General features: G+C 35.8%; 1 protein-coding gene across 2 annotated transcripts in view; it reads right to left on the reverse strand.

The window, feature by feature from the left end:
- Positions 1 to 208: 208 nt before the first annotated feature.
- Positions 209 to 24,796, reverse strand: part of LOC113227483 (plectin) — a 102,647-nt gene continuing 78,059 nt past the window's right edge. Inside the window, exons 7-16 of one of the 2 annotated variants that reach the window (XM_026460420.1) lie at positions 17,996 to 18,741; positions 17,476 to 17,686; positions 17,084 to 17,236; positions 6,706 to 6,894; positions 5,457 to 5,596; positions 3,183 to 5,352; positions 2,107 to 2,373; positions 1,710 to 1,915; positions 1,344 to 1,407; positions 209 to 1,002 (exon numbers count right to left, since the gene is read on the reverse strand). In XM_026460420.1, coding sequence (XP_026316205.1) covers positions 967 to 1,002; positions 1,344 to 1,407; positions 1,710 to 1,915; positions 2,107 to 2,373; positions 3,183 to 5,352; positions 5,457 to 5,596; positions 6,706 to 6,894; positions 17,084 to 17,236; positions 17,476 to 17,686; positions 17,996 to 18,741 — 4,182 coding nt within the window. In that variant the 3' untranslated portion in view covers positions 209 to 966. The remainder of the gene's footprint in view (positions 1,003 to 1,343; positions 1,408 to 1,709; positions 1,916 to 2,106; positions 2,374 to 3,182; positions 5,353 to 5,456; positions 5,597 to 6,705; positions 6,895 to 17,083; positions 17,237 to 17,475; positions 17,687 to 17,995; positions 18,742 to 24,796) is intronic. The other variant, XM_026460421.1, reaches the window with a different exon arrangement.

Raw genomic sequence — 24,796 nt, forward strand, 5'->3', positions numbered from 1 at the left:
GTCAGTTTATTTACTTTGGGCTCATTTTTCACACCTTGCAAAAAGTTCAAATCGTTGTAACTCCTGCTAAATCTGCACTGATCCAGTCTATCAACTACCTTACCACTTTTCTGGAGCTCAAAAAAGCTTTTGCTTTTCTTAATCTTATTTAAATCTTGCCCTTCAGAAATTTTCAGCACCTCGCTCAGTATAAGCGATGATTCATTTAGTTCTATTTCTAGGTCAATTATTTTAATTTTGCTTTCTTCAAATTTGGACTTGACATCGTCTCTTTCTCTTATGACGTCAGACAAATCTTTGATTGCATCTATCTCGATCTGCCTTGCTCGCGTTAACTCCTATACAACAGGGGTCAAAAGATGAAAATGAAAACGAAAAAGAATGAAATCAATAAAAAGTAATAGAACGTTTACTTTCAACAACAAAATTTTCAACAATATAAACTCAAAAATAAATCGAGAAAGGTCAACATAGGTTTCCTTTTTTATTATTATTTAAAGTTAATTGATATTTCGCATAACAAGATTGAAGCTTGGTAACATCGACTAGTGGACATCTTACTCGATCTATCTATCGATACATGATTACTTAACAGTTTTACAATATTGATTTTTATCAATACTTACAAAATAATTCCCACTGAACACGATAATTTTAATTTTTAAACATCACTTAGAAATCTAGACTATTAGCTGTGTGCTGATTACAGTGGCTCAACGTATGTTGAGATCCTTTACATGGCTTGAGAACAATCTCAACAAGATTTATTATTATCTGAACACTTCATTATACACGATACAAATAGTAACATTACTTATGACGAAATTGCGTTTGTAAAGCTTACGTGTTGATAATTTATTGAGATGTGGAGAGAGAGTCGTCGCTAACGGAATGAAGTCGACGGGTAAAGAAAAGTAAATGAAGGAAGCAAATAAATGAAGGACAGTCTTGGTGCGAAGGACTAACTTAGAAAAAGCTTTTGAGGAAGCCAGCGGGTCCGGCCTGCAGCATGGAACAGAAAGTTAGTTTGTTAGTCGTTTTAACCACAATGACATACCTGATATGCATTCATTTCCCAGCAATCGCAATGGGACTTCTATCAGCGTTGAATACGTTATTACAAGCTAAATTATGAAAACAGTAACTATAAAACAAGTTAAAACTTTTCATGATAATAACAAAAATGAGATAGAAGTTCAAAGCGCCTGCTCAAAATATACATCAAAATGATCCAATTTCATAAAATAATCCAACTCCATTAAACTGAACACGTATGAGTTAGTTAAGAAAGTTATTTTAGATAGATTATTATAAACGGTTTGAATGTTAATGATTAATTTTACCTCTTCTCTTTGTGCTTGTGCTTGCTGCTGACTCTTCAGTTTGGCTTGAAGGTTCCTCACGGATCTGAAATATCACATCAAATAAATGTGCGATACGATAACTGTGTTTAAATTTCGAATTTTTGCGAAATCGTGTGAAGTATATTAATTTTTTATTTCGACACTACTTAATATTGTTATAATTTGGAAATTGAAATAACTCGACAGTGACAATATGATATGTCATTATATTTTGTCACGTTGCACCATTTGAATTCAGGATTGACGTACGAAACGGTCCCTTACTCGCTTACGTTGGCATTGCGTCTAAAATTGAAGTCTCAACCTGGTATTTTAGAAAACCCACAGACAAAACTGAAAACTCACTGTTGAAGCTCCATGATTTGTTTCTCCTTTTGCGCTTGTTCTTCTTGCGACATCTGTACCAGTTGCAGTAGCCTCTCCGTTTCCGTGGTGAGCCTCTTTGCCTCTTCCTTGGCCGACTCTAGCTGTTGTCTAGCTTGTTCAGCCTCGCGTTGTGTGTCGGTCAGTTTCTTGTTCAAGTCTGTTACTGCTGCCGTTGTTCCGCCCGCCTGAAATAGTTCCGTACATGATTTTCAATAAAAAAGTGGATTGGCCAACTAGAATAATCGTCAAAGGAAACCATAGTCTAACATAGTTTTATCACAAGCGTTTTCTCAGAAATAAATAAAACGAGTGCTTTCGTTCACGAACTAAATAACAAAAACTTACACTCTGCGAAAAAACTTTTCTGTCTCCTTACCTTCCTCAAAGATGCTTCCATTTGGTCCATTTGCTCTTTCCTCTTCTTTAACTGTCGATCCAATTCCGTTAGCGACTTCTCCTTTTCTTCCACATCCTTTCTTCTCGCCTCAAAAGCCTTTCTCTGTTCCTCGAATTGCCGTCTCGCATCTTCCAACTTCTTGAACTCTTCTTGCAAATGTTTTTTAGCTTGGGCTGTATCCTCGCCAGCTTTGGCGTTCTGAGCACCGGCTGCTTGGAGTTTCTTGTTCGCCTCGTGAAGATCGAGCTGTTTCCGAAAATAATACTGTCAAGTAGGGATCGTAAAGAGGTGCTCTAGTTCTGAAATTATTTGGTTGGTTGAAAAGTATCTCAGAAATCCAATAGGCATAATCGACGGAATATTTTAAAGCTCAACATGATAAAAGCATATTTATACAAAAAACTTGGCAACACATAAAATTTTATTCGCAGAAATAAATTTTATGATGAAAATGGTTCTTAAAACAGATTTCTGTAATGAACAATGATTTGCAATACACAATTACAGTAGCTAATGCTGAAAGAGAATAAATTAACAAATTACGAAATACAAGAAGCATTTGCATATGTTGCTAACATTGATCACAGGACTTCAAAACATTCAGTGCAAGTTTAGAATGTCGTGTGCAAACGCTTTACTTTAAACACAACAGTCATTCCAATGATGATTATAACGTTGACAATGATGAAACTAATAAAATAAACGAATGAGGGGTTGGAGGATGCCCGCGGGCCGCGGAAGCATGCTACTAGACGACAACAATGATGACCGGCGAAGATGATTCCAAACAAAAAATAAATGTATGAACACCGAAATAAAAAACGACTACTCGACACCGGTGCAATATAAGCAGACAACGCACGCGATTCTAAAGCGATTCAATCGAGTTTTTTCGCGTTTTACCAGGGAATTCTCAAACAGCGCTTGATGACGACAAATAGTAATTGTGCAACTAGAACTGCGACATATTTATTAAAATTATACAACTGTAAACTCGATTCAACCGTGTCATGCTATCCTGACAGCCGCTGTTGCCGGGCGATCCTCCAACTGACCTGGCTCTTCTCCAGCTCTTGGACGAGCATCTCGAGCTGTGACTGGCATCGCTCCCTCTCGACAGCGAGCGACTTGGCCTCCGCATTAGCCGCTTCAAGCTGCTTTTGAACCTCGCGCACGTCGGACGGTCCACGTGCTTGAAGCTGTTGCAACTGCTGATGTTGCATCTGGAATTGTTTTTCCAAAGACTGCATGCGCTGTTGGCATTCTGATAGCGCTTTCTCTGCCGCAATAGCCTTGGCCTTTTCTTGCTCCACAGCTGCTCTCCATTTTTCAACTTCACCGGCCTTTTGTGCGTTCTTTTCGGCCTGTTCTGCTCTTTGTCTAATAGCGTCACGTTCTTTAGAAACTCCCTGGAGCTGTTGTTGCAGCTTTGCAATTTCTCTATCACGAGTCTCGAGGACGGATTTTGTGCCTCTTTCCGAGTCTTGTGCCATCTTTCTTTGTTCTTCTTTCAACCTACGAACTTCCTCACGCTGCTTTTGCAACTCTGCTTCTGAAGCGTTCAGTTCTCGCTGGAAGTTCACAAGCATATCTTGAGATTTCTCTAATTGAGCCACTAATTGGTCGCGTTCGATTGTTAACTGTTTTGTGTCTGCTTCCAACTTTACTATTTGTTTTTCTATGGCATCTGCTTGCTTGTCTCTTTGTTCCAAGATAGATGCCATTTTCTCTCGATCGCGTACAGATTGAGCTAATTCTTGCTGCAGTTTTACTAACGTCTCTTGTGTTCGGTGGTCCAACGTTCTCTGTTGTTGTTCTATGTTACGTCTCGTATTTTGGATTTCAGCTCTCAGTGCGTCTCGTTCTTGTTCAATCTGTCTCATTTCAAGAATAGTTCGTTCAAGACGCTCATGCATACGGCCTAATTCATTGGTCATCCTGTCATATTCGACTCTTGTCGTCTCATTTGTCTCCTGGTACTTAGCCAGATGCATCTGTGATTTCTCAAGTTCTTTGGCTAAGCGACCTGCCTCCATTTCAGTGGAGTCTCTCGCTTGGATAGCCTTCTCTAACTTATCTCGAAGCCGTTCAATTTCAAGTCGATCTTCAGTCCTAGCTTTGTCTCCGGCGACCGCTTGTAATTTCATTCTTTCAATTTGTTGCAGTTCTCCTTTAAGTCTTTCGTTATCCTTGTCCAGCTGATCCGAACGCAACTTAAGCTTCTCGCATCGGTCTCGGAACTTTTCGCACTCAATATGAGCGCGTTCGAGATCTGTCCGTTGTTTCTCCAACGTTGTACTGAGTTTCGTAACTTCAGTCTTGGATAATTCTAATTGTATGTTCAGTTCGTGAAGTTTTGTCTCGGCCTGTTCCTTCTCAACTTGCAAACGCTGTATTTCGACTTGCGAAGCTTCATAACGTTCGCGGTGTTTGTCTATTTCTGCCTGCATTCGGTTTAGTTCAGTAGTCCATTTGTCCTGTTCGAATTGGTATTTACCTCGGAGGTTTTCGACGCGTTCGAGCTCCGAACGTAGCCGTGTGACTTCTTCTTCAGCCTTGCGTGCTCGTTCCAGCTCAAGCGTGGTCTTCTCTAGCCGCGCGCGCAGTCGTTCCACTTCCATCTTTGTTCTCTCGTGTTCTTCCTTAGTGTCGTGATACTTTCCGTAGCGTGCCGCGTATCTTTCGGCTTCTTCTCTAGCCCCACTAGCATCTTGCTTAACTTTGTCCAACTCTGCTTGGACCCTTCTTAGTTCTGCAGATACTTTGTCATGCTTATCATACATTTTCTCTAGTTCAATTTGCACTCTTGCCATTTCTTCCTGAGTCTTTTCGTTCGAAGCTTGTGCTTTGCCACACTGCGTCATCGCTCGATCATATTCGAATTGCAGACGTTCGTTGTCTGCTACTAGTTTCTCCTTCTCAGCCTGCAGCCGCCTCAGTTCAATCTGGCTCTTCTCGTATCTGTCACGAACCATTTCAATGTCTACATGCAATCTATCCATATCTTCTTTAGCTTTTTCTTCCTGTTCCTTGGTCCTACCGAGTTGCAGCGATGCTCTGTCATACATTTCCTGTAATCTAGCCAGTTCGTCTTGTAGCTTTCTTTGATCATCTCTAGCTTTTGTCGATAAATGCGCGTGTTTTTCTAGCTCCAATTCAAGACGATCTTTGTCCGCTTCTAATATTTCTATCTTGTTCTGCAGCCTGTAGATTTCGTTCTGAGACCTGTAAAGAACATTGTATTAGGTATAGGAAACAGAAAGCTTATTTTCGTATGCACTATCACGACATCGCCACCAACACAAGACGACAACAACAATAAAATGTACCTATCATACTTTTCAAGCATTTTTTCGTATTCTTTGTGCGCAGTTTCCTTCTCCTCGATTGTCTTTTGTGTGGAGTACAAAGCTTTATCAAGCTTTTCCTTGAGTATTTCGACTTCAGTCAGGGCATCGTCTCGTTCCAGCTGAAAAGTAAAATGACTATTTAGTAAAATATTCTAAGGCTTCCTTTGCATCGAATTTGGAAATTTAATTGTTTGATTGTATGATTATCCCCTGATAATCATACAATCAAACAATAAAATAAATAACAATAAAAGAAGTGTGAAATAGCATTGCTGAGTATATCGTACCCTCAGTAATGAATAACATTTTTGGGAAACCAAATTAGATTTAAAAAATTAAAGAAAAAGTTAAATTCTGTTTGATATGAGAAAATAAACCGTTTTTTTACCAAAACGTTTTTTTACCAAACAAAAACACATATTTCTCAGTTACTTAAAAATATTATTTCTCGACGTATGACACTACGCACCATTAGTGTGATAAGGCCACATTTACGACATGACAACTTTTCAGGAGAGATTTAAAGATATTCTATGAACGAAATTAATCGATACGTTTTTTGTATTAAATATGATAGTTGTACAATATCACACATACATAATTTGTTCATGTAGTTTATATTATTTTTTATGATAAAAGAACTTTTGGCGTATGTGACTGTGATCACATGTGACTTTATTATACCTGTGCGTTATGTGCGACACGCTTAAACCACGCCTTGAAGTTAGGGCGCGTTCTCACTATGTCGTAACGATTTATCGTTGGACGACTGTCGCGACTAGCCTGTTTCCATATCACGACCGTCTGTCGTGATTGAATCGTGGACGTTTTTTTATCGTTGAACGACTGTCGTGTCTAGCTGTTCCCCCTAGATCGTGACGACAATTTATCGGTTCACGGCAACCGCCTTGTCGTTTGTACGACAGAATCGTTTGAAGATGCGATTATCTATCGTCACATTGTTATCGAGAGTGAGACGACTGTGGTTCTAGATCTTCCCATTGTCTCGACAGTCTGACGTCGTAACGTCAAAAAAATGAACGACAGTTAATCGTGTTGTACTACATGTGAACAACTTCATTTAAATATACAAGCCACGACACTTGAAACTGCATGTCTATCTGTCGTCACGACATAATGGGAACGCGCCCTTAGAGGTATAGCTACTTAGCTATAAATATATAGTGAAATATAAAATAAGCACTGGGAATAGCGAATCAATAGATACCGTAAGTTTCTGATGTTGCTGATGGGCCTTCTCCCATCTTTCTCTGAGCACATCGAGTTCAGTGGCGGCACTGTCGCGTTCTCTAGCGGCGCGGTTGGCGGCTGCCGCAGCAGCCTCGGCGCGTTCCCGGCTACTCGCTGCATCTGCGAGTGCCGCGTCGCGCTCCTTTTGGATTCGAGTGATTATAACCTGTTGAAAAGAAATATTGAAATGAATTTTTTTGTTGGGTTCACTATTTAACGGCGTATACCGTAAATTTATATTAAAGGTAAAGTTAATGTTTCCGGAGGCACATGCGGATGACTTCTACAATATACGGAAAAAACGCTGCGCCTCCATTACTAGCCTACCTTCTTGATAGCATCAACGGACTACGGAGTGTCTTTAAGTTGTGGGACTCTTCGATGTTACAGCATTGACTGCAGCTCCACACCAGGATATATTTTTTTGTTGTCAAACCTTCTAATATTAGCCGTACGACAATTTATTACTAATACTATGGACAATATTCCGAAATAAGTATTATTATTATAGACTGGCGAGTAGAGTAAGTACCTGTACTTAGTAAAAAGACTAGCCTATTATAGCCATTGCCTATGGAACTAAAGAGATCGTGATATCGCAAATATGCGCTCAGGTTCCACCTAATCCACCAGGACTCTTTCACGAGGAGCTCTACTGCTACAAGATTGTATATTACGTGTCTACCTCATCTCATTTATTAAGAAATAGGTATAAATATCCGTTTCTAGAAAGAAAATTATTTAAATCTAGTTTTGTGTGTAGGTAAGTAGTATTTGCAAATCCGAAATATGATCGCAAATCGAAACTTCTCCAAACAATTTCATGGCAATTTTTTTTGGCTTAGTGCCTCTATATACATACATATTTACATAGTATAAAAAGATATGTGGTGTAACTTCATACAAACGTAACAGCGCGGCTTGTATGTGTGCACACTCGCCGAGCGCCGTGTACATACGCACGCATTCGCATAATCTCGCGGTGCACTGGAGTTGCATAGGCCAGTAGGGCTAGCACGAACAAGCGCGACTTGCACGAGAGCGACGTAAAGCACGGGATGTCTATGCGATGACAGCAGTATCTCGCGTTTTATGTCACTCTCGCGTTAGGCGCGCCCTATCGTAGGTTGCACGCGCCATAAATTACAGAATTTTCAGTTTTTTTTTCGTTACAGACACAGATAGTTAGCTTCGTTTAAAATATTTTTCTGCGTCAAATTTATATATATACATTTATTTATTGATTTTTCGTCATGTACACAAACTCACATTTCATTTCTATTCCAGGAGTATGATACTCCCATAATTGGAATACTAATAATACCTAAATTTTGCACTGCAGTTGACAAAGGTGTATCAATACAGCACGAGAATTGAGAAATAACACGTTTATTCACTTTCCACAAGCATAGAAAGGAAATCAAATAAATACACGTTATAAACAACTTATATCTGCTAATACCTTGATTAATGTTTAGCAACCTGTAAATACATCTAAAATGTGACAACCCTACACTCGCAGCGACGCGTAGGCATTAACGCGCTGAACAGGCGAAAAGTTATACTATTGCCTTATTATACTGTAATATTTATGAGCACAAAGACAGTGAATTGCCCTAACAGAAGAATATATCCCCAGACTTCCAGCTCGGGACCTGACTGTGTCCATTTTTGTAACGAGTCATTGTGTCCCGAAGGGCTTCGCAGCTGTCACAACATTCTCACCATTTATTATATCTGATGACATTTTATTAAGGTAACAATGGCTGTCCTTTTTATAAATATCTGTTTTTATGATTTAACTATCTATATTATTCAAGCCCGTTTTAAAAAAATATGGTACCAAGTGACATCCCTAACAAATGCAGTGCCACTGAGAGCTTTAAATCGCCCGTCACCTTCAAACATAAGTTGACAAGTCTCTCATGAGCCTGTCATTTCACCAGCACTCTTACCCCTCACAACCGGAACGCAGTAATGCTTACATTACATCTTGTCGGCAGAAATAGGTAAGGTGGCACTACTTCCCTAGACTAACTCTTTCACAAGGAGCTCTACTGCTATTTCCATAACTCTTGTAATTCTTCTCGTAAGAACTTACTTATGGTAGTTAATAATAACTTTAATAATATAAGATTATAACTGCAGTTCGTGCTACTGCAGAGAAAGAATGTGTAAACTCGCGATCTTAGACTTTCCTTTTTCTGATAGCTAATAAGCTCAGTACAGTATATCCCCTAGTTTGCCACCCTTACAGGTGAAATATTTTCTTCAAATTTAAATGGGACCACTTCTGGGGTACTCTCTATCCAATAAAAAAAAGAATCATCAAAATCAGTTCACAAATTTGGCCGCAGTTATCGCGTAACGTACATATCAAAAAAACATACCGTCAAATTGACAAAGAAGGAAAGAAGTCGGTTAAAAAATTATTTTTTTATTTTTATTTATTTATTTTTTTACATTCGCGCGCCTTTTAACCGACTTGAAAAAAAGGAGGAGGTTCACAATTCGACTGTATGTATGTTACGCGATAACGTGGTACTTGTGGACCGTATTAATACGGTTCATTTTGCTTGAATCGAGCAGCAGGGTCACTGGCTTTATTTCAGAATTTATTTTTTTACAAACGAAATTAAAGCCATTTGAAAAATGTATATCACATAGTACACGTGTTCTATTTAGTTCAGTTGACATAAAAACAATCCTTGGTGTATGTACAGTACATACCTATTGAATACTGCGGTTTTCGTGTAAAATTTCGAGGTAAGTTTGTGTTTTTTTTTATATCGTGAATGTTTTTGGTAATTCCGTTTTCACACGGTATAGTAATCAGTGTATATTATCTCTTAATTAGTTTAGTTTCACGGTGCATTAATTTCTTAATTACATTACAATTAATTATATTTACTATAAATAAATAAATAAATAATTTACAGTTATTATATTTATACGTAACCGGCATGTAAAATGTAGCTTTTGGACTCTAAATAATAAATAACAAAACTTTAATTTTTTTAATGATATTAATCATACAGCACGTTAAACTCAATTCAAAATGAAAATCGGCTTTTTTTTTTTTCAAATTAAATTTTTTTAAAGAATTTAAATAGCGATTTCTCGAAAGTTATTCTTTTTTTGTGACTAGTAAAAGTAAAACGAAAAGTGGATTGAATTAAAAGCAGTTACAAATAAAAACATTGCCTTTAACGTTTTCCGCAATTTACAAAGATTTTCATTTTACAATGTTGTCTGTTTTCGGTACAATACATTTCCGGATCCGATTATACTCTTGAATAAATACCTAACGTACCAAAAAGTATATAAGATTATCCCACGTTTTGTGTGTTTAGTACTATATTGCTATGATGATTGAAGTATATAAGAGGATACTCCTTTCAGGAGAGGCTTGATCAACAAAACTAAACCGATATTAAAGTAAATTCGTTAATGACAATATTTACATATTTGTTTACAATAATATCCATTTGTTTCACTGTAATATAAATACACAGTAAACGCTTTTGTTACGATGTTGATACTATTATTGGGTTTACACTCGAGTAATTTCTGTAGTGTTATTTTATGTCCGTGTTTAATAGTGTATTTCTATTGGCGAATTTAATAAATAAAATAAATATTGATTGTAAAATTACTCTACTAGTTTGTAATATTTATTAATACAAAGTTCGAACATAAAGGAAAATTCCTTCGATCTAACAAGACACAAACCTGCGTCTGTTTTGCCAATCCAGGTCAAATGCTCTACCAACTGAGCTACAAATCGAGTCGGTACAACTTACAAATTTCTCGAAGCGTTTGTTACAGATCTTTGTTTTTTTTATTCATGAGAAATCTTTGAAATCGTGAGAAATCTATGAACGTTTTTCTTCACTCTAACTCATTCGTTAATGACAACAAGTCCGTTAATGGAATTTAGTACTGAGGTGTTTTTCAATATTTTATTTTATTTATTTATTTTTTAGTTACAAAAGCATAAAACATTTTACTTTTCACTTTTAAACCTAAACATATTTATAATGGCGTGGCGACTTCTATGAAAAATTATCTAACACATCATTTTTTATGTAAACACAGCCAAGGTATTTGTTTGAATCAATTTAAACTATAATGTTGTTATGACTTTTCTAAGATTTTGTTGTAAAATTTGTAAGTTTATTGAACTTGTTTTACTACTTTTTTTTTTTAATAATTACGCACACACTCGACATAGCCCCGCACTAGGGAAACCCTGTGTCGCGGGTGCCATGGACACACAAATAGACAATTACAAATTACACCCAAACTCACGAGACAAACAAATGTAGGCCATACAAATATTTCTCCCGGCCCGGGAATCGAACCTGGGACCTCTGCATGGCAGTCCGGCATGGTAACCGTTCGGCCACGGAGGCAGTTTATACTATGATATTCAATTATTTTTTTGAGTCATTACTTCATTAGTTTGTTATAATTAATATAACAAAGATCGAAACGCTAATAAACTTTCATTCGATCCGGCTGGATACAAACCAACACCCTCAAGCAATCCGTGCCAGATGTTCTGCCAATTAAGCCACGGAACGAACCAGCAAACCTTATGAATTTTTTTATGTGCTTCTTGCAGATTTTTTGTTTTTGGTTTTAACGGCTTTTTTGCCGTAACGCCATCTGTGAGAAATTTATTTCTTCACTCAGATTGGACCTTTACAGCTACCATCGCTGACTAGAGAATTATAATTTTTAAGTTTATTGAATACTACGATGTTTTATTTACTACCATGAATAATTTTTAGATAAGATGGTAAAAATTAAAGATAATCCAGATATGTTTAGACATGACGCCAAAAAGATGAATAGACCTGCATGTGTCAACACCACCTTACCTATTTCTACCGCTAAGCATTAATGGTCACATTATAGTGGTCCGGTTGTGAAGGGTAAGGGTGCTGGTGAAATTACAGGCACATGAGACTTGACAACTTATGTCTCTGGGTGACGGGCAGATCTTTATGATTTAAAGCTCTAAGTAACACTGCAACTGTTATGGGCAGGCGTGTCAGTTACTACCAGGCGAACGACTTGTTCTTCCCGTCACTTGGTATTATGAAAAAAAAAAAAAACCAACAAAGAAGAACCCAGGTCAATGGAATACGTTAACCAACCCAAAAGACCGTAAAATATTCTAAAATGACTTAAAATTACTGCAGACCGACATGGATTAAGTAGCAGTAGAGTTCCGTGAACGGACTCTTTGTGAGGACATTATCTATTATTGCCGTCTAGCGGTAATGTGAGCATTACTGCATTCGGGTTTTGAAGGGTGCTGGTGAAATTATAGGCAAATGGGAGTTGTCATCATAAATGACACAAGGTGACGGGCGCAGTGGCAGTGCCCCTCAGATCTTTGCAATTTAAAACTCTGAGTAACATTACAATTGCTATGGACAGGCGTGTCGCTTATCACCAGGCGCACGACTTCCCGTCACTTAGTATTATAAAGAAAATGTGAAAAATGTTTCACGTACTAAGAGGGGTTATTTTACATTATAGAAGTTTCTTGCAGTTTGACCAGTGAATTAACATGAATATGTAACAATAAGAATTCAAAAAGTTGAATTCTTTTTAAAAATAAAGATTTCAAGAAAGGAAAAAAATCCATTTAGATTAGGGTTTCTTAACCTGTGGTCTATGGACTCCTAAGGGGTCCGTGTAGTGAACGCCGGGGTCTATGGCGAGCCTACCTAATATAATAATGCATTTATATAAAAATTGGTGTACAATATGTTGTGAATAACGGCGCTGTCCCATTATGTCGTGACGACATATAGTAGTGTAGTTTAAAGTATCGTGGCTTAAATATTTCAATGAAGTTGTTAACATATAGTACAACACGATTTAATGTCGTTCATAATTTTTTTGACTTACGACGACAGACTGTCGTGATAATGGGAAGAACTAGAACGATACTCGTCAGACAATAAATAAAACGGCACGATAAAAATGTGACGACAGATAATCGCAGCTTCACATGATTCTGTCGTGCAAACGATAAGGAGGCAGCCGTGAACCGATAAATTGTCGTCACGATCTAGTGGGAACAGCCGGACACGACAGTAGTTCAAGCACAAAACAAACGTCCACGACACAGTCACGACAGACAGTCGTGATATGGGTATATGTTAGACGCTACAGTTGTCCAACAATGAATAAAACGTTACGACATAATGGGACCGCGCCCTAAATAGATACAGTGCGCGTGACAATTTTGAATTTTCGCGCCCTTTGAAGGTTATTCATTATTGGAGCGAGCGGGATGCGGGTCAAAAAATTATGCAACCCGCGAGTCTTTCTTCTTCTCCATCTTTTAGGAAAGGGACCGTACGCTCTTTGAAATTTTGAGATTTTTAATAGTAGTTATAGGGTTCACAATAGGCCTAAAACGTCGGTGCTTTACCCTTCTCTCACTTACTCTTTAACTCTTCGACGAACTCAGTGGCTCTACGTGTTATATCGTGGGCGCCGCATGAGAAGGTCCCGGGTTCGATTCCCGGTAAGTTCGTTGAAAATGAAATGAAAGTTGAAAATGATTTCGAAATTATTTTGGGGTGTTATATATATAATTATAATTGTACAGGGCTCGTAAGTTAGTCTATATAGAAGGTACTAGAGCAACAGTGTTGAAAAATCATACAACGAGATAGCAATACCGCCAATTGCCCCATAAAAACAAACGAGATTAAACGTTCAACACTGCTATTTAAAACACCCATTTCCCACCCACGATTTCGTATAACAAGTCGAAATAACGTCTGACCGTTTTACAGCTAATGGCGTTTTAAACGGGTAAACATTTTTGCGTAAAATTATTAAATATCAAAATATTATGAGTAGTAAGGTGGCGTAAGAGGAACATTATTTTGAGTCAAAAGTTTTGAAACATGAAGGAAGAACAGATAGTATTATAAGAATTTTGAAGTACACTAAACTTGCCATTGTTTATCATCTTCACATATAATTATTAATACAAAGATCGAACACTAAGAATACATTCCTTCGATCTGGCTGGATTTGAACCAGCACCTTTCAACAAACCGTGCCAGACGCAATGCCAACTAAGTCACGGAACGAATTAGCGAACCTTACGAATTTTTCTATGTGCTTGCTGCTGATCTTTGGTTTAGGTTTGTAACTACTTTTTTTCCGTAGCGCCATCTGTGAGAAATCTATTTCTTCCCTCAGCCAGGTACCTTTACAGCTACCTTTGCAGCTGACTAGAGACGTTTTAATTTTTTTAAGCTGTATTGGATGTCACGATGTTTGACCACCATGATGTTCAATCATTTTTAGAGTGAAGAAATAGATTTCTCACAGATGGCGCTACGGAAAAAAGGCGTTAAAAACAAAGATCCGACAACAAACACATAGAAAAATTCGTAAGAACCGCTAGTTCGTTCCGTGGCTTAGTTGGCATAGCGTTTGGTAGATGATGCTGGTTCAAATACAGCTTCGTTTCAACTTTTTCTTAGTGTTCGATCTTTGCATTAATAATTATAACAAACTAGTGGAGTAATTTCACAAAAATAATTGAATATCATGGTGGTCAATCATAGTGACTTTTAATACACTTAAAAAAATTACAGTTATTATTATTAATTACAATTATTTTACATAATATGTTAACAATCATTACGTTAAATTCAATAGCATTTAGCGTTTCACAACTGTCAAGTTTTTTCCACCTTTCGGATTTGGAGCATCGATCGTAGCGACATCTCTTTAAAATCGATTAAACTAATTTGTTTCTCTGTTTTATCGACTGTGAGACTATAGTGCTAATCTCCTTACATTATGAGTTAAGGTTTCAAGTCACTGTTTCCCCGGTGTTTCTCTTACCCCATCCACTATAACAATTGTTTAAAGATAAAACTCCACCATTCCGTTGTAGTAAGACAAGTTAAGAAAGCAAGGTCCAATTTGGGGCAACAGGGACTTATATAAATATAAGTGCTTCTATAAAATCCTTACGATATTTAAAAAATGCCACTAATGAAGACGATATAATATAAAATAATAATATAACGAAGTTTAAGACCATTGTGAAACAAAAGCGCCCGGCAAAAGGTTTTTTTTAACAAAAATCCGTTTACTACCAACTGACCAATGCGTTTATATCTCTTGTAAGTCGTAAATAATAAATATAAAGAAATATTTAAGTACAAATCGCAAACCCTGAGTTGAGTGAGACTGCGTGACCTATTTATAGCTTCACTTGGTACCATAAAAAAATACAGCAATCTAAAACCAGAACGTAGTATGTATATACCAGGGCCAGGACGGTAATTTTATTTTTCTCATACATTTTTCTTGTTTTCGCACAGGGATACGGTGTCGTTTCAACTTTACTACAAAGGCGCCTTCGTGTCTAGACGGCGGATAGCTTTGGAAAATAAATTGTTTGATATTTGCGAATACGGCAACTTTGTTCGCATTTGGGTCAAGATTTGCGTTGTCTCCCTGTTTATGAGTGTGCCCTAATTTTCTTTAAACTTACTTTATAACACGTCTTCTATAAACAACATAAATATTTATGTCAAAATTTGATATCAGTTCCACCAATTCAGGCTTCGAAGGTAACTCGCAGTGTTTACATTTCATACACCTCTGAAAGCCCGAAAACCAATTTTAAATGCTCGACGAAAGTCCTATATTTTTGTAACATATTTTCTTAGTTATTAGTCAACTTAGAACTTATTTCCTGAATAGAGTCTATTTCATGTAAGGTACGTTTATTATCGTTTTATTGTTCTAGATAACAAGACCAGACAATATGGCGCCTAGATGCTCACTATAGAATAAACTCAACTTTTATAGGCCAGAAGCCCGTTTACTGCGTTTATTTTTACCGCAATACGTAATTCTTCAAAGTATATGTTTATAGAACCGATAATCTTTATTGTTGGATTTATTGTGATAGGCCACTTTGAAGATGAGAATAGTCTTGTTTGTTATTAAATGTTTGGATATTTTTTCCCGTAATGTGTGCCACAAGGAACAGTATTTGCTCTCCTTATTTTTAAAGAAAAACAATTGCAACGAGGACCTATGCTATGTCCCAAATTGTTTTAATTATATGGATGAAGTAAAATGTACTTGAAGAGTATGACTATCTATTTGATTGCTATGAAAATACAAATACATACACAATGTTGTGTCATGACAAAGGGCGAACGACTGCTTTTTCTAAATTGGTTCGTCATATAAAAAAAGCCTCAAATTGAAGTGAAATTCAATAAGTAATTAAATGGCTATCTTATGAAAAAAACTGGTAAAAGGATCACGATATTTCTTAATAATGGGATCATAGTTTCTCAATAAAATTATTGTGATTTCATTCTTTTAATATTTAATATTCTTTTGAAAATAACAAAGTTGTGTCAACTGACTGTATGATTAATTCTTTTACTTTTTTAGAAGTTAGCTCTCCATGTACCTCCACTAAATAATATGATAAAAAACAAATATTTATTAGTAAATGCTCTGGTGTTAAGTTTTTGTTATTCCTTTTTACAATGACTTTGTCTTTATGAAATATAAATGAAAGGAAAATGCTCATTCCATCAATTGTAATTGCAAGACTGCTCGGTAACTTTTATGAGGCAGTAAAACTGATATTATTTGCAATGAATTTTCTTTACAATGTTCCTGTTTCATTGCAATTACCAAGATTATGAAAAACGGTAATCCACGCTGTTTCTTATAAAACAAAAGCAAAATGCCACGTATTAAGTAAATAGAGGAGGACTCAGTAAAGTTCCTTGTGGCACACATCAAGAGTTTGTCCGTCTAAATTACAAATTTAGACAAAAATATTAATTTATGGTAGATTTTCTATGTAAGATATTAATATTGGAGATAAAGTTTATAGTTTACGAAACGTCTAAGTTATATTTGCCGACTTAGTAACAAATGTAATTCTTCAGACGAGATCGTTTTCTGAACAATCTTCCAAATGAATCTTTTATAGCAGCTCGCAAAGGCTGAAGCACTAAAACGAGTTTCCTTAGCCATTTTAAAGGGATTTGGCTCTACAACCGTTTATTGGTTTTTTTTTTCAAAAATTTTGCCTCGTAAAACAGATCAATCTGTACGGTCCTAAGAATGGCTTACTTTATATGTTTATTTATATATTACTTTATATTCACACACGTACACTAGACTTTTTTGGTCAATCTAACTATTACTATCAGGTGAACGGAAAAATCGTCAAGCCATATTTTTAAAGAATTGTTTCTAGAAACTTTTTTTTGCCGCTATTCTGCAAAAATATGTTTTCGCCAATATTAATTACTTACCTGAGCCTTCTCGTGTTTATCTCTGAACCGGTCAGCATCCAGCTGTGCTGTATCACGCTCCTTCTGCAGTCTCGCCGCCTGGCCCAGTGCTTTGTCCAGCTGTGACTGAAGCGACTCAAAGTCGTACGCCTGCTTCTCGCGGTCAACTTGTAGCTGGCAAAGAAATTCTTAAATAAATATTTTAAACAATACATTTCGATGACGCAGAGTCAAAAGAAAACGACAATCTGGCGAGGACTATCACTCTACTCATGCATCCAGTATAGTTTATGTTACGATTCTCACTGATTTAAAAACGCTTCAAACCATCTCAACGTCCAAAGTTACATTTGATGATTATCATTTAAGAACTAGAAAAACCTAGAGTCAATAAAAATTATGCTAATGATCACCTTTCTGTTTTCAGCAGCAGCTTTATCAAGTTTCTCTTGCAGCTTATCGATCTCAGAGTGAGCAGAATCCAGTGACGCTTGAAGTTTATCTTGCTGCAGTTGAGCCTTGCCAAGTGTTGCTTGAGTTCGTTCAAGTTCTTCACGAGCTTTGTCAAGTTCGGCCACTGCTTTATCGCGTTCGGAGTGCAGACGACTGATTGAGGATTGTATTCTACAAAAAACAATTAATATTTTTGAATATTTTTACTATTTATTATCTGCATTTCTGATCATCATATTTTTCATCATTTTCATAATCCGTAAAGGTAAGAACCATATCTACCTTGGTTGGAATATTTTTTATAAATCAAAGTTATTAGTTATTAGTATAAATGTAAATAGTTAGTCATTGTTAGCACAAAAAGATTAGCGAAGTAACTCTTCACCAACAATTTATGGCATTTTACGTATCATAACAGAGTTGGACTTTAAATGGACAAGCGTAACCAATCTCTTGAGATTATTATAATAATGCACTCACCTATCGTACTCTTCCTTCAGACTGTCCTGCTCAGTTTGTGCATTTTCAAGTTTAGCTTTGAGACGATAAACTTCACCTTGAGACTTCTCCAATTTATCCTGCAAAGAACTAGCCTCAGATCTGGCTCTTTCAGCATCCGCTTGAGTAACTCGCAACTCAGCTTGGGTTCTTCTCAACTCAGCTGCGGACTTATCAGCCTTCTCTTGTACCCTATCAAGCTCTTGAGATGTTGTCAATGTGCTCCTACCGAACGTAGTCTGAGATCTTTCAAGCTCATGCTTAAGACGTTCGTTTTCTAGCTCGAGTCTTGCCAAGCGTTGTTTAGCTGCTTCCCAGTCGGCTCCAGAACGCCCAACTTCGCTAGCTGCTTTATCAAGTTCTGCCTTAGATTTTCCAAGCTCAGATTGGGAGCTCTCAAGTTTGGCTTCGAGTCTATCCTTCTCGGCCTGAGCTCGTTCAAGTCTTGCTCCTAGTTTCTCGACTTCACTCTCTAGAGCATGTAGTTTCATCTTGTAGTCAGCTATTTCTCTTTCATGGAGCTCTCTTTCTTCGTTCTTTTCGTGTTCCGCCCTATCTCTTTGTTCCCTGAGCTGTTGGATTTGTTTCTCTTTGTCCCCTATTACCTCTTCGAGAGATGAAAGGGCACCCTCGGAAGAGCAATGGTGAGCTTGCATTGCATTAAGTCTAGCTCTTGCCATATCGACTTGATTATCTTTTTCTTTAAGTAGGTCTTCGAGATTTTCGATCTGAAAATAAATTTTAAGTCAGTTTATTTTGAAATTTTGTAAAGTGTAACAAGTATATAGCAATATACAAATGCAAATACAATAAAGGGAGTAAATAAAGGGAAACAAACAGATAATAACAACAAAAACATACCTTGAACATAACAAGCTGCAACACAACCAATACGAATCGAAACAAAAAATATTTTAACACAATTTAGCGTCAAATACATGAAAAATAAAAATAAAATGTAGCCAAATACACAATTGCAAGGAACAAATAAGTAAAATAATAAATACTGAAGAATTGAAAAAATATAATAATAATTATTATTATACAATTAACATATTCGACCATAATGTGTTACATCATGAATTTTAAAGATATACGGCGTATGTTACCTAATTTTATAATCATTCACATTTGAAACATTATTGCAGTAGCGCCAGTGACGGTCAAGTTGTAAAGTAATCGTGCATAGTGGTATGAACTTATAATGCAGAGGAATGAGAGTCACATTACTTAAAAGATATTACAGGTAGACTAAAACAAAAGGTGTATGGATTGTATGAAATAGGAAGTGAACAACGAGGTAACGGATGATAGAGAGACGAATGGAAGAAGAACAGTTGCTGAGCTAACCTCAAATAATAGAATAAAGGCAGGATGGTGATAATTTATTTTGGGAGTCAGTATAATAATCTTTGGTAATAACGATTATTCCAAAGATATTTATTTTCTCCTATCACTGTGTAAAGACTGGCTACCAATATCACGTTTATACTTAAATTTATATTTTTACCAGTTTATAAACTGACAAACAGACAGATGGCCCACCTGATGGAAAGTGGTTACCGTCGTCTACACATTTGCAGTACCAAGGTGGTATCCTTAATTATATATCTCATATGCGTTTTCGGTCGTAGGATATAACCTCTTTAGTCGTCTGTGTTTTCTCCGGTTCCGCCCACCTTTAAATCCGGAACACAGCTGCTTTACGGCAGAAACAGGTATTTCATTGATGGTGGTTTTTGATTAGCTTAAGTACTTTTTTAGATTTACTTAACCAAAAATACGCAGTAAAAGTTGACCAAACGAACCCCTTTCAAATGATTTAGTTTTAAATAAACTCGTTTTCACTGGCAAATAAGTACGCGTCCAAATATTGGTTTAGGACGGCGTTCAAGACGGCGATTGCGCGCCCTCGGGGAGACTGTAATAAACTTTTGGGGTTTGATGTAGCAAAGGTAAGTCCACGTCAATTGTCTTTTAACTATTGTAAAGATGGTGTACCAGTCTGTACACCACCATAGCCCACGGTAGTTGCCGTAAGTACAATTCGCTTCTACAGATTTAAATCTCTATAACGTTTGTTTTTCTAACAATTTTTGAGGTAGTCTTTAATGACGTAAGTATGTACTTATATGTAAGTATACGAATATCGTTTGTACACCTAGAGATAAAGTGATCCCTGTGACATTTCGGACAGTCATTTCATGGAATCGGAACTGATACAAATCAGATGTAATAGTTACAAAATAGTGATACGGTTGCTGCGAGCTAAGTTGTAAACACGGATATCCCATCTTTACAGAAGTTAAAAGTGAGTTGATATCACTTTATTTTTACGACTAAGAGTTCTAAAAATTTAAAATAGACAGCCCTAAGGATCACAAATAACCGTCTAAAACAAGCGTCCTAAATCAATGTTTAGACGTATTTGCTAATGAAAACAAGTTTACTTAAACGTAAATTTTTCGTAAAGGGTCTGGTCTGCTATAATGAAAAATCATTACAGTGCCTAACTTGATAACTTGTTATTAACAGGATCGTATCAGTACACAGAAAAAAAGGAATTCTACTAATAAGAGAGAGAAATTTCTCAAAATATTTGCTAATTCTGAAAAAATATTTATTAAAAGTAATAAAATATTGGCATTACAAAAATACTGCTTATCTTTTTCTAATACAATTTTACTCTTAACTTTATTCTAACTTTTAGACAAATACCTTCACTTCAAGATTTTATTTCATTTGTAATCAATTAATTGGACATTACTTACATCAAGAAATTTTTACCTCTTACATCAAATTTAAATAATCTTAAATGAATTCAAAATTTCTTGGGTGTATAATAAGAAAATATATTCTTAAACAAAAAAAAGGTTTAGTTTGCTATTCAGATTAATATTCTAAATTCTAGAGTCTATTTTTAAAGCTAGTTTGTTAGTGTGTTATTTGTAGTCATAATTTAAGAAATTTGGTTTCAGCATGAAATCAAGCTACAATTGTAACAAGTACAACTTCAACATGCAATTAGTTCCATCGCGCCACTGCTAGATGGCATTAGTTGTACTCTGAAACGCGCTATCGTTTTGTTAACTTCAATAGTATAAACTTTATATTTTTTAAATTTAATTATAGAAGATTGATTTGTGCTTTTGGCAGTACTTATAAATGCGAACAGTTCTTTTCGATGATGAAAATTAATAAATCAACACATCGTACAAGACTGACTGACGATAATTTGGAAAATTCTTTACGTGTTTGTATCAGTGGAATTAATCCAAATATCGATGGATTAGTTTCCCAAATTCAAGCTCAAGTGTCTCATTGATTGATTTTCGTAGTTTGTAGCAATTGCAAATTTATCGATTTACCGATATGATGTTGTACCATTTTTTTAAATTTCATTTTTTAAATAAATTGTACTAGTACTAGAATAACATTGTGATATTATTTTATGTCTGACATCTATTGACACTAATTACTTTAAAATGCACTAAGCATTTTTAAACGCGGCCCGCGAACCTATTTGCATACTAAAGTTTGGCCCTCAACATGTTAAAGGTTGCCCATACCTGGTATAAAATCATCTCTTATATTTTGAATTGTTAATGTTTTCTGCCGCTGCTGTAGCGTTTATATGGCACTGATTGGTACTCAAGTATTTGACAAGATTCCGTTCTATTTCTGCTACTTTAAGTTTTGGCACTGAACTATATGTTCTCACGCTGTTGAGATATACTGTTGGGTCCATAACTCTGTAAATTTACGCTTTTTGATATTAGAAAACATACGTTTTCAGTCAAATAATTAAGTACCTCTCAATTTGTCATTCTTTTTTTTTCCAAGTCAAAATCGGACATTTCTAATAAATATTTTGTTGAATCTAGAGTAGCTTTGTGACTTGAAGTAAATTAATTTGCTCTTGGATTAAATATGTCAGTCTTATAACTAAAATACACTTTTGAGACGTTTTCTTACTATTATCAAGTAATTTCAAGGATCATTTTGTTGGATTTAATAAATTTGTCTTCATAAAAACAAATTTGTCATTTTCTAAGTATTCTGATTTTACCGTGTACTATGTAGTCTATTTCTACACGAACTACGGCTAAGAAGTTGTGATACTAAAAACTGTCTCGTGGACCCCAAACTGAGTTTTAAACTTTAATAACTAGATTTACAAATAGATACATACAAAATACTAATAATGTTTGTTAATGGGGTGGACATACACTATGAGACTACCCGCTAAGCTCTTGACAATCTCTTGCGCTTTTTCCACTCGAGTCAGTCATACACGGTGAAAAATTACAGGGATAAGTATTTCTGTAATTTTTAATAATAAATATTCCTGCAATTTCTCACCAGGCCTATTTTGAGGACATCCTTAATCTGGTTGACATAATTATGTGAGTGAGTGCGAACTTTTGCTCAAGTTACACCTACATACCTCTCATGGAAGAATTGCATAAGTGGAATTACGTCAAACATGTTTATTGCTCCATATATTTATGATCTTTAAGACATTCTAATATTAATTACAACTTATAAAAAGTTACTCATAAATAAACTTAAAAAAAAATATCGACCTCAAAAGTTTGCATAATCCGTTGTCTCTGTGTAGGAATTATTGAATAAGTTTTATTGAAATCTAAAATTAACGGAAATTGGAAATTCAATTCTTCATCTAATATGCCACGCTTAGATGTGGAATAAATATTCTTTCTTCAAATTTGAATGGGACCACCAATCACCTTTCCTACAAGAATGGAAATCTTCGGAATCGGTGCACAAATGTCGGAGTAAACGCGTCGAGTCGAATTGAGAACCTTTTTCTCCTCTTTCTCTCTCTCTTGACTATTAGCAATGAAACTATTTATTCGGACATAAATCGCGTATATTAATAAAAAATAAAAATTACAGATTCGAAAACATAGTTTTACTTTCAATATGTAACAATCACGAAGACATACGAACTCGATAGTGTCACATGTTCGAATATCACGCAATTGCGGATTATTTTTACAGTTACTTACTATAAAAGCGGATGACATTCTACCAAAATTCACAATCATTTACATGTTTCAGAATTGACATTGGTGTAAATATGTAAACGTGTAAACCCAAGGGCCGGCAGCTACCTAGCCCAACGTATTAGGATAGGTTTATAAAAAGGTTAACGCTACCAGCAGCATTTTGAGCACCTTGCCGCGGCGGGCGACCCAATTTTAGTTTTTATTACTATATTAGTTAGTATTTTTAATTTTCATTACAATATTATTTAAATCTACAACAAGTATTTACGTCTTTTTCAATATTAGTTATTATTGTATAGTATTTTGCCACAAAACACTTTTCAGACGTAAATAACTTTATAAAAAATGCAGAGAAAAGGTCAACTAAGAAACTTCTAATATATATGTTTCACTAATCTTTTTTTTTTTAAACACACAAAAACAAAAACTAAACAAATTCATAAGTACAAACAAAATCTAGCTCAACAATGTTCCGGAACAATAAACAAAACTGAAAGCGTACAGCGTTATTACTACTAAAGTTACAAACAACAACAAAAGGACTAATTTAGAGGGACAGAAAGGTAACAAAATAGGAGTGGAAAATTACGCAAGAATTATTAGGATCTCAGTTTGATCAGTAATCGGTATTTAACATCATTAGGGCAACTTTGATTGATGTGAAATCGATATTCGACGAATAATTTACAGCTAGAGACGGGCAATCGAATGCTTCATTCGAATTGTTCATTCATAAAAATGTAATCTGTTTTGCCTTATCATAACTGACGTAATTGACATTTTTAGCTAAATTGAGTTATTAACATATCTGGAATCAGCGAAACAAGACCCACAACCCCTCAAAAGCGGTTTTTTAAATTATTATTTAGTTTCAGTTTTATCGTTTTATAGTTATATACCAAAATGAAAATGCGTTAGTTATTACAAGGATTATGTACGTAATTATCAGTGATCGGAATAGGTAGAGTTTTTTTTGCCTAAACTTCGAGGAACACAGATAGAAAATGGAGATTGCTTTACGACTAAATTTTTTAGGTCCTGGACTTGTTCGGGATTCGGGAAATCACTTAAGAACATTAAAAATTGACGTAATTGGGGACAGGCAGGTGCACTATATTTATCTTAACTTTGCGACACAGTGTGCTGGATTAGCGATATTGACGACATTTGATTTTTTTCATGATACCTCTCCAAAAAATGCCAATCGAGAGATCGTATTGTCCTAATTAAATATTGTCATATCACATTTTGCCACAAATGTAATAGTTAAGTAGGAAAAACATAAAATGTGTATTTTTATACCTTAGTACCCCATCGTTACAAGTCTTGGAATCACTACAAACGTGATTCCAAGACTCGTCAGAAAATGTGCAATATACGTAGTGAATAGGCAGGGTTGGGCGCGCGTTTAGTGTGCAAATCTAAAGAAGTTAGGTTTAATAATACGTCTGTAGTGATTAAGAAAGTTAAGATAAATATAGTGTACCTGCCAGTCCCCAATTACATCCATTTTTAATGTTCTCAAGTGATTTCCCGAATCCCGAAGAGATCCAGGACCTAAAATATATTGTCGTAAGGCAGTCTTCATTTCCTATCTGTACAGAGCCAAGAGCACGTCTTGCTTGACATTTATAAATAAATATAAATCGTTTATTCTTTTCTAAAAACACTCTGCTACAAATTTAAAAGCCAACAAACTGTAGGACCGTTTGATGATAGAGACGCATTCTAAATTTCAAAAAAAGATTAA

This window comes from Hyposmocoma kahamanoa, unplaced genomic scaffold (assembly GCF_003589595.1).
Source record: "Hyposmocoma kahamanoa isolate Upper Pololo Valley unplaced genomic scaffold, ASM358959v1 210, whole genome shotgun sequence".
NCBI classification, from domain to species: Eukaryota; Metazoa; Arthropoda; class Insecta; order Lepidoptera; family Cosmopterigidae; genus Hyposmocoma; species Hyposmocoma kahamanoa.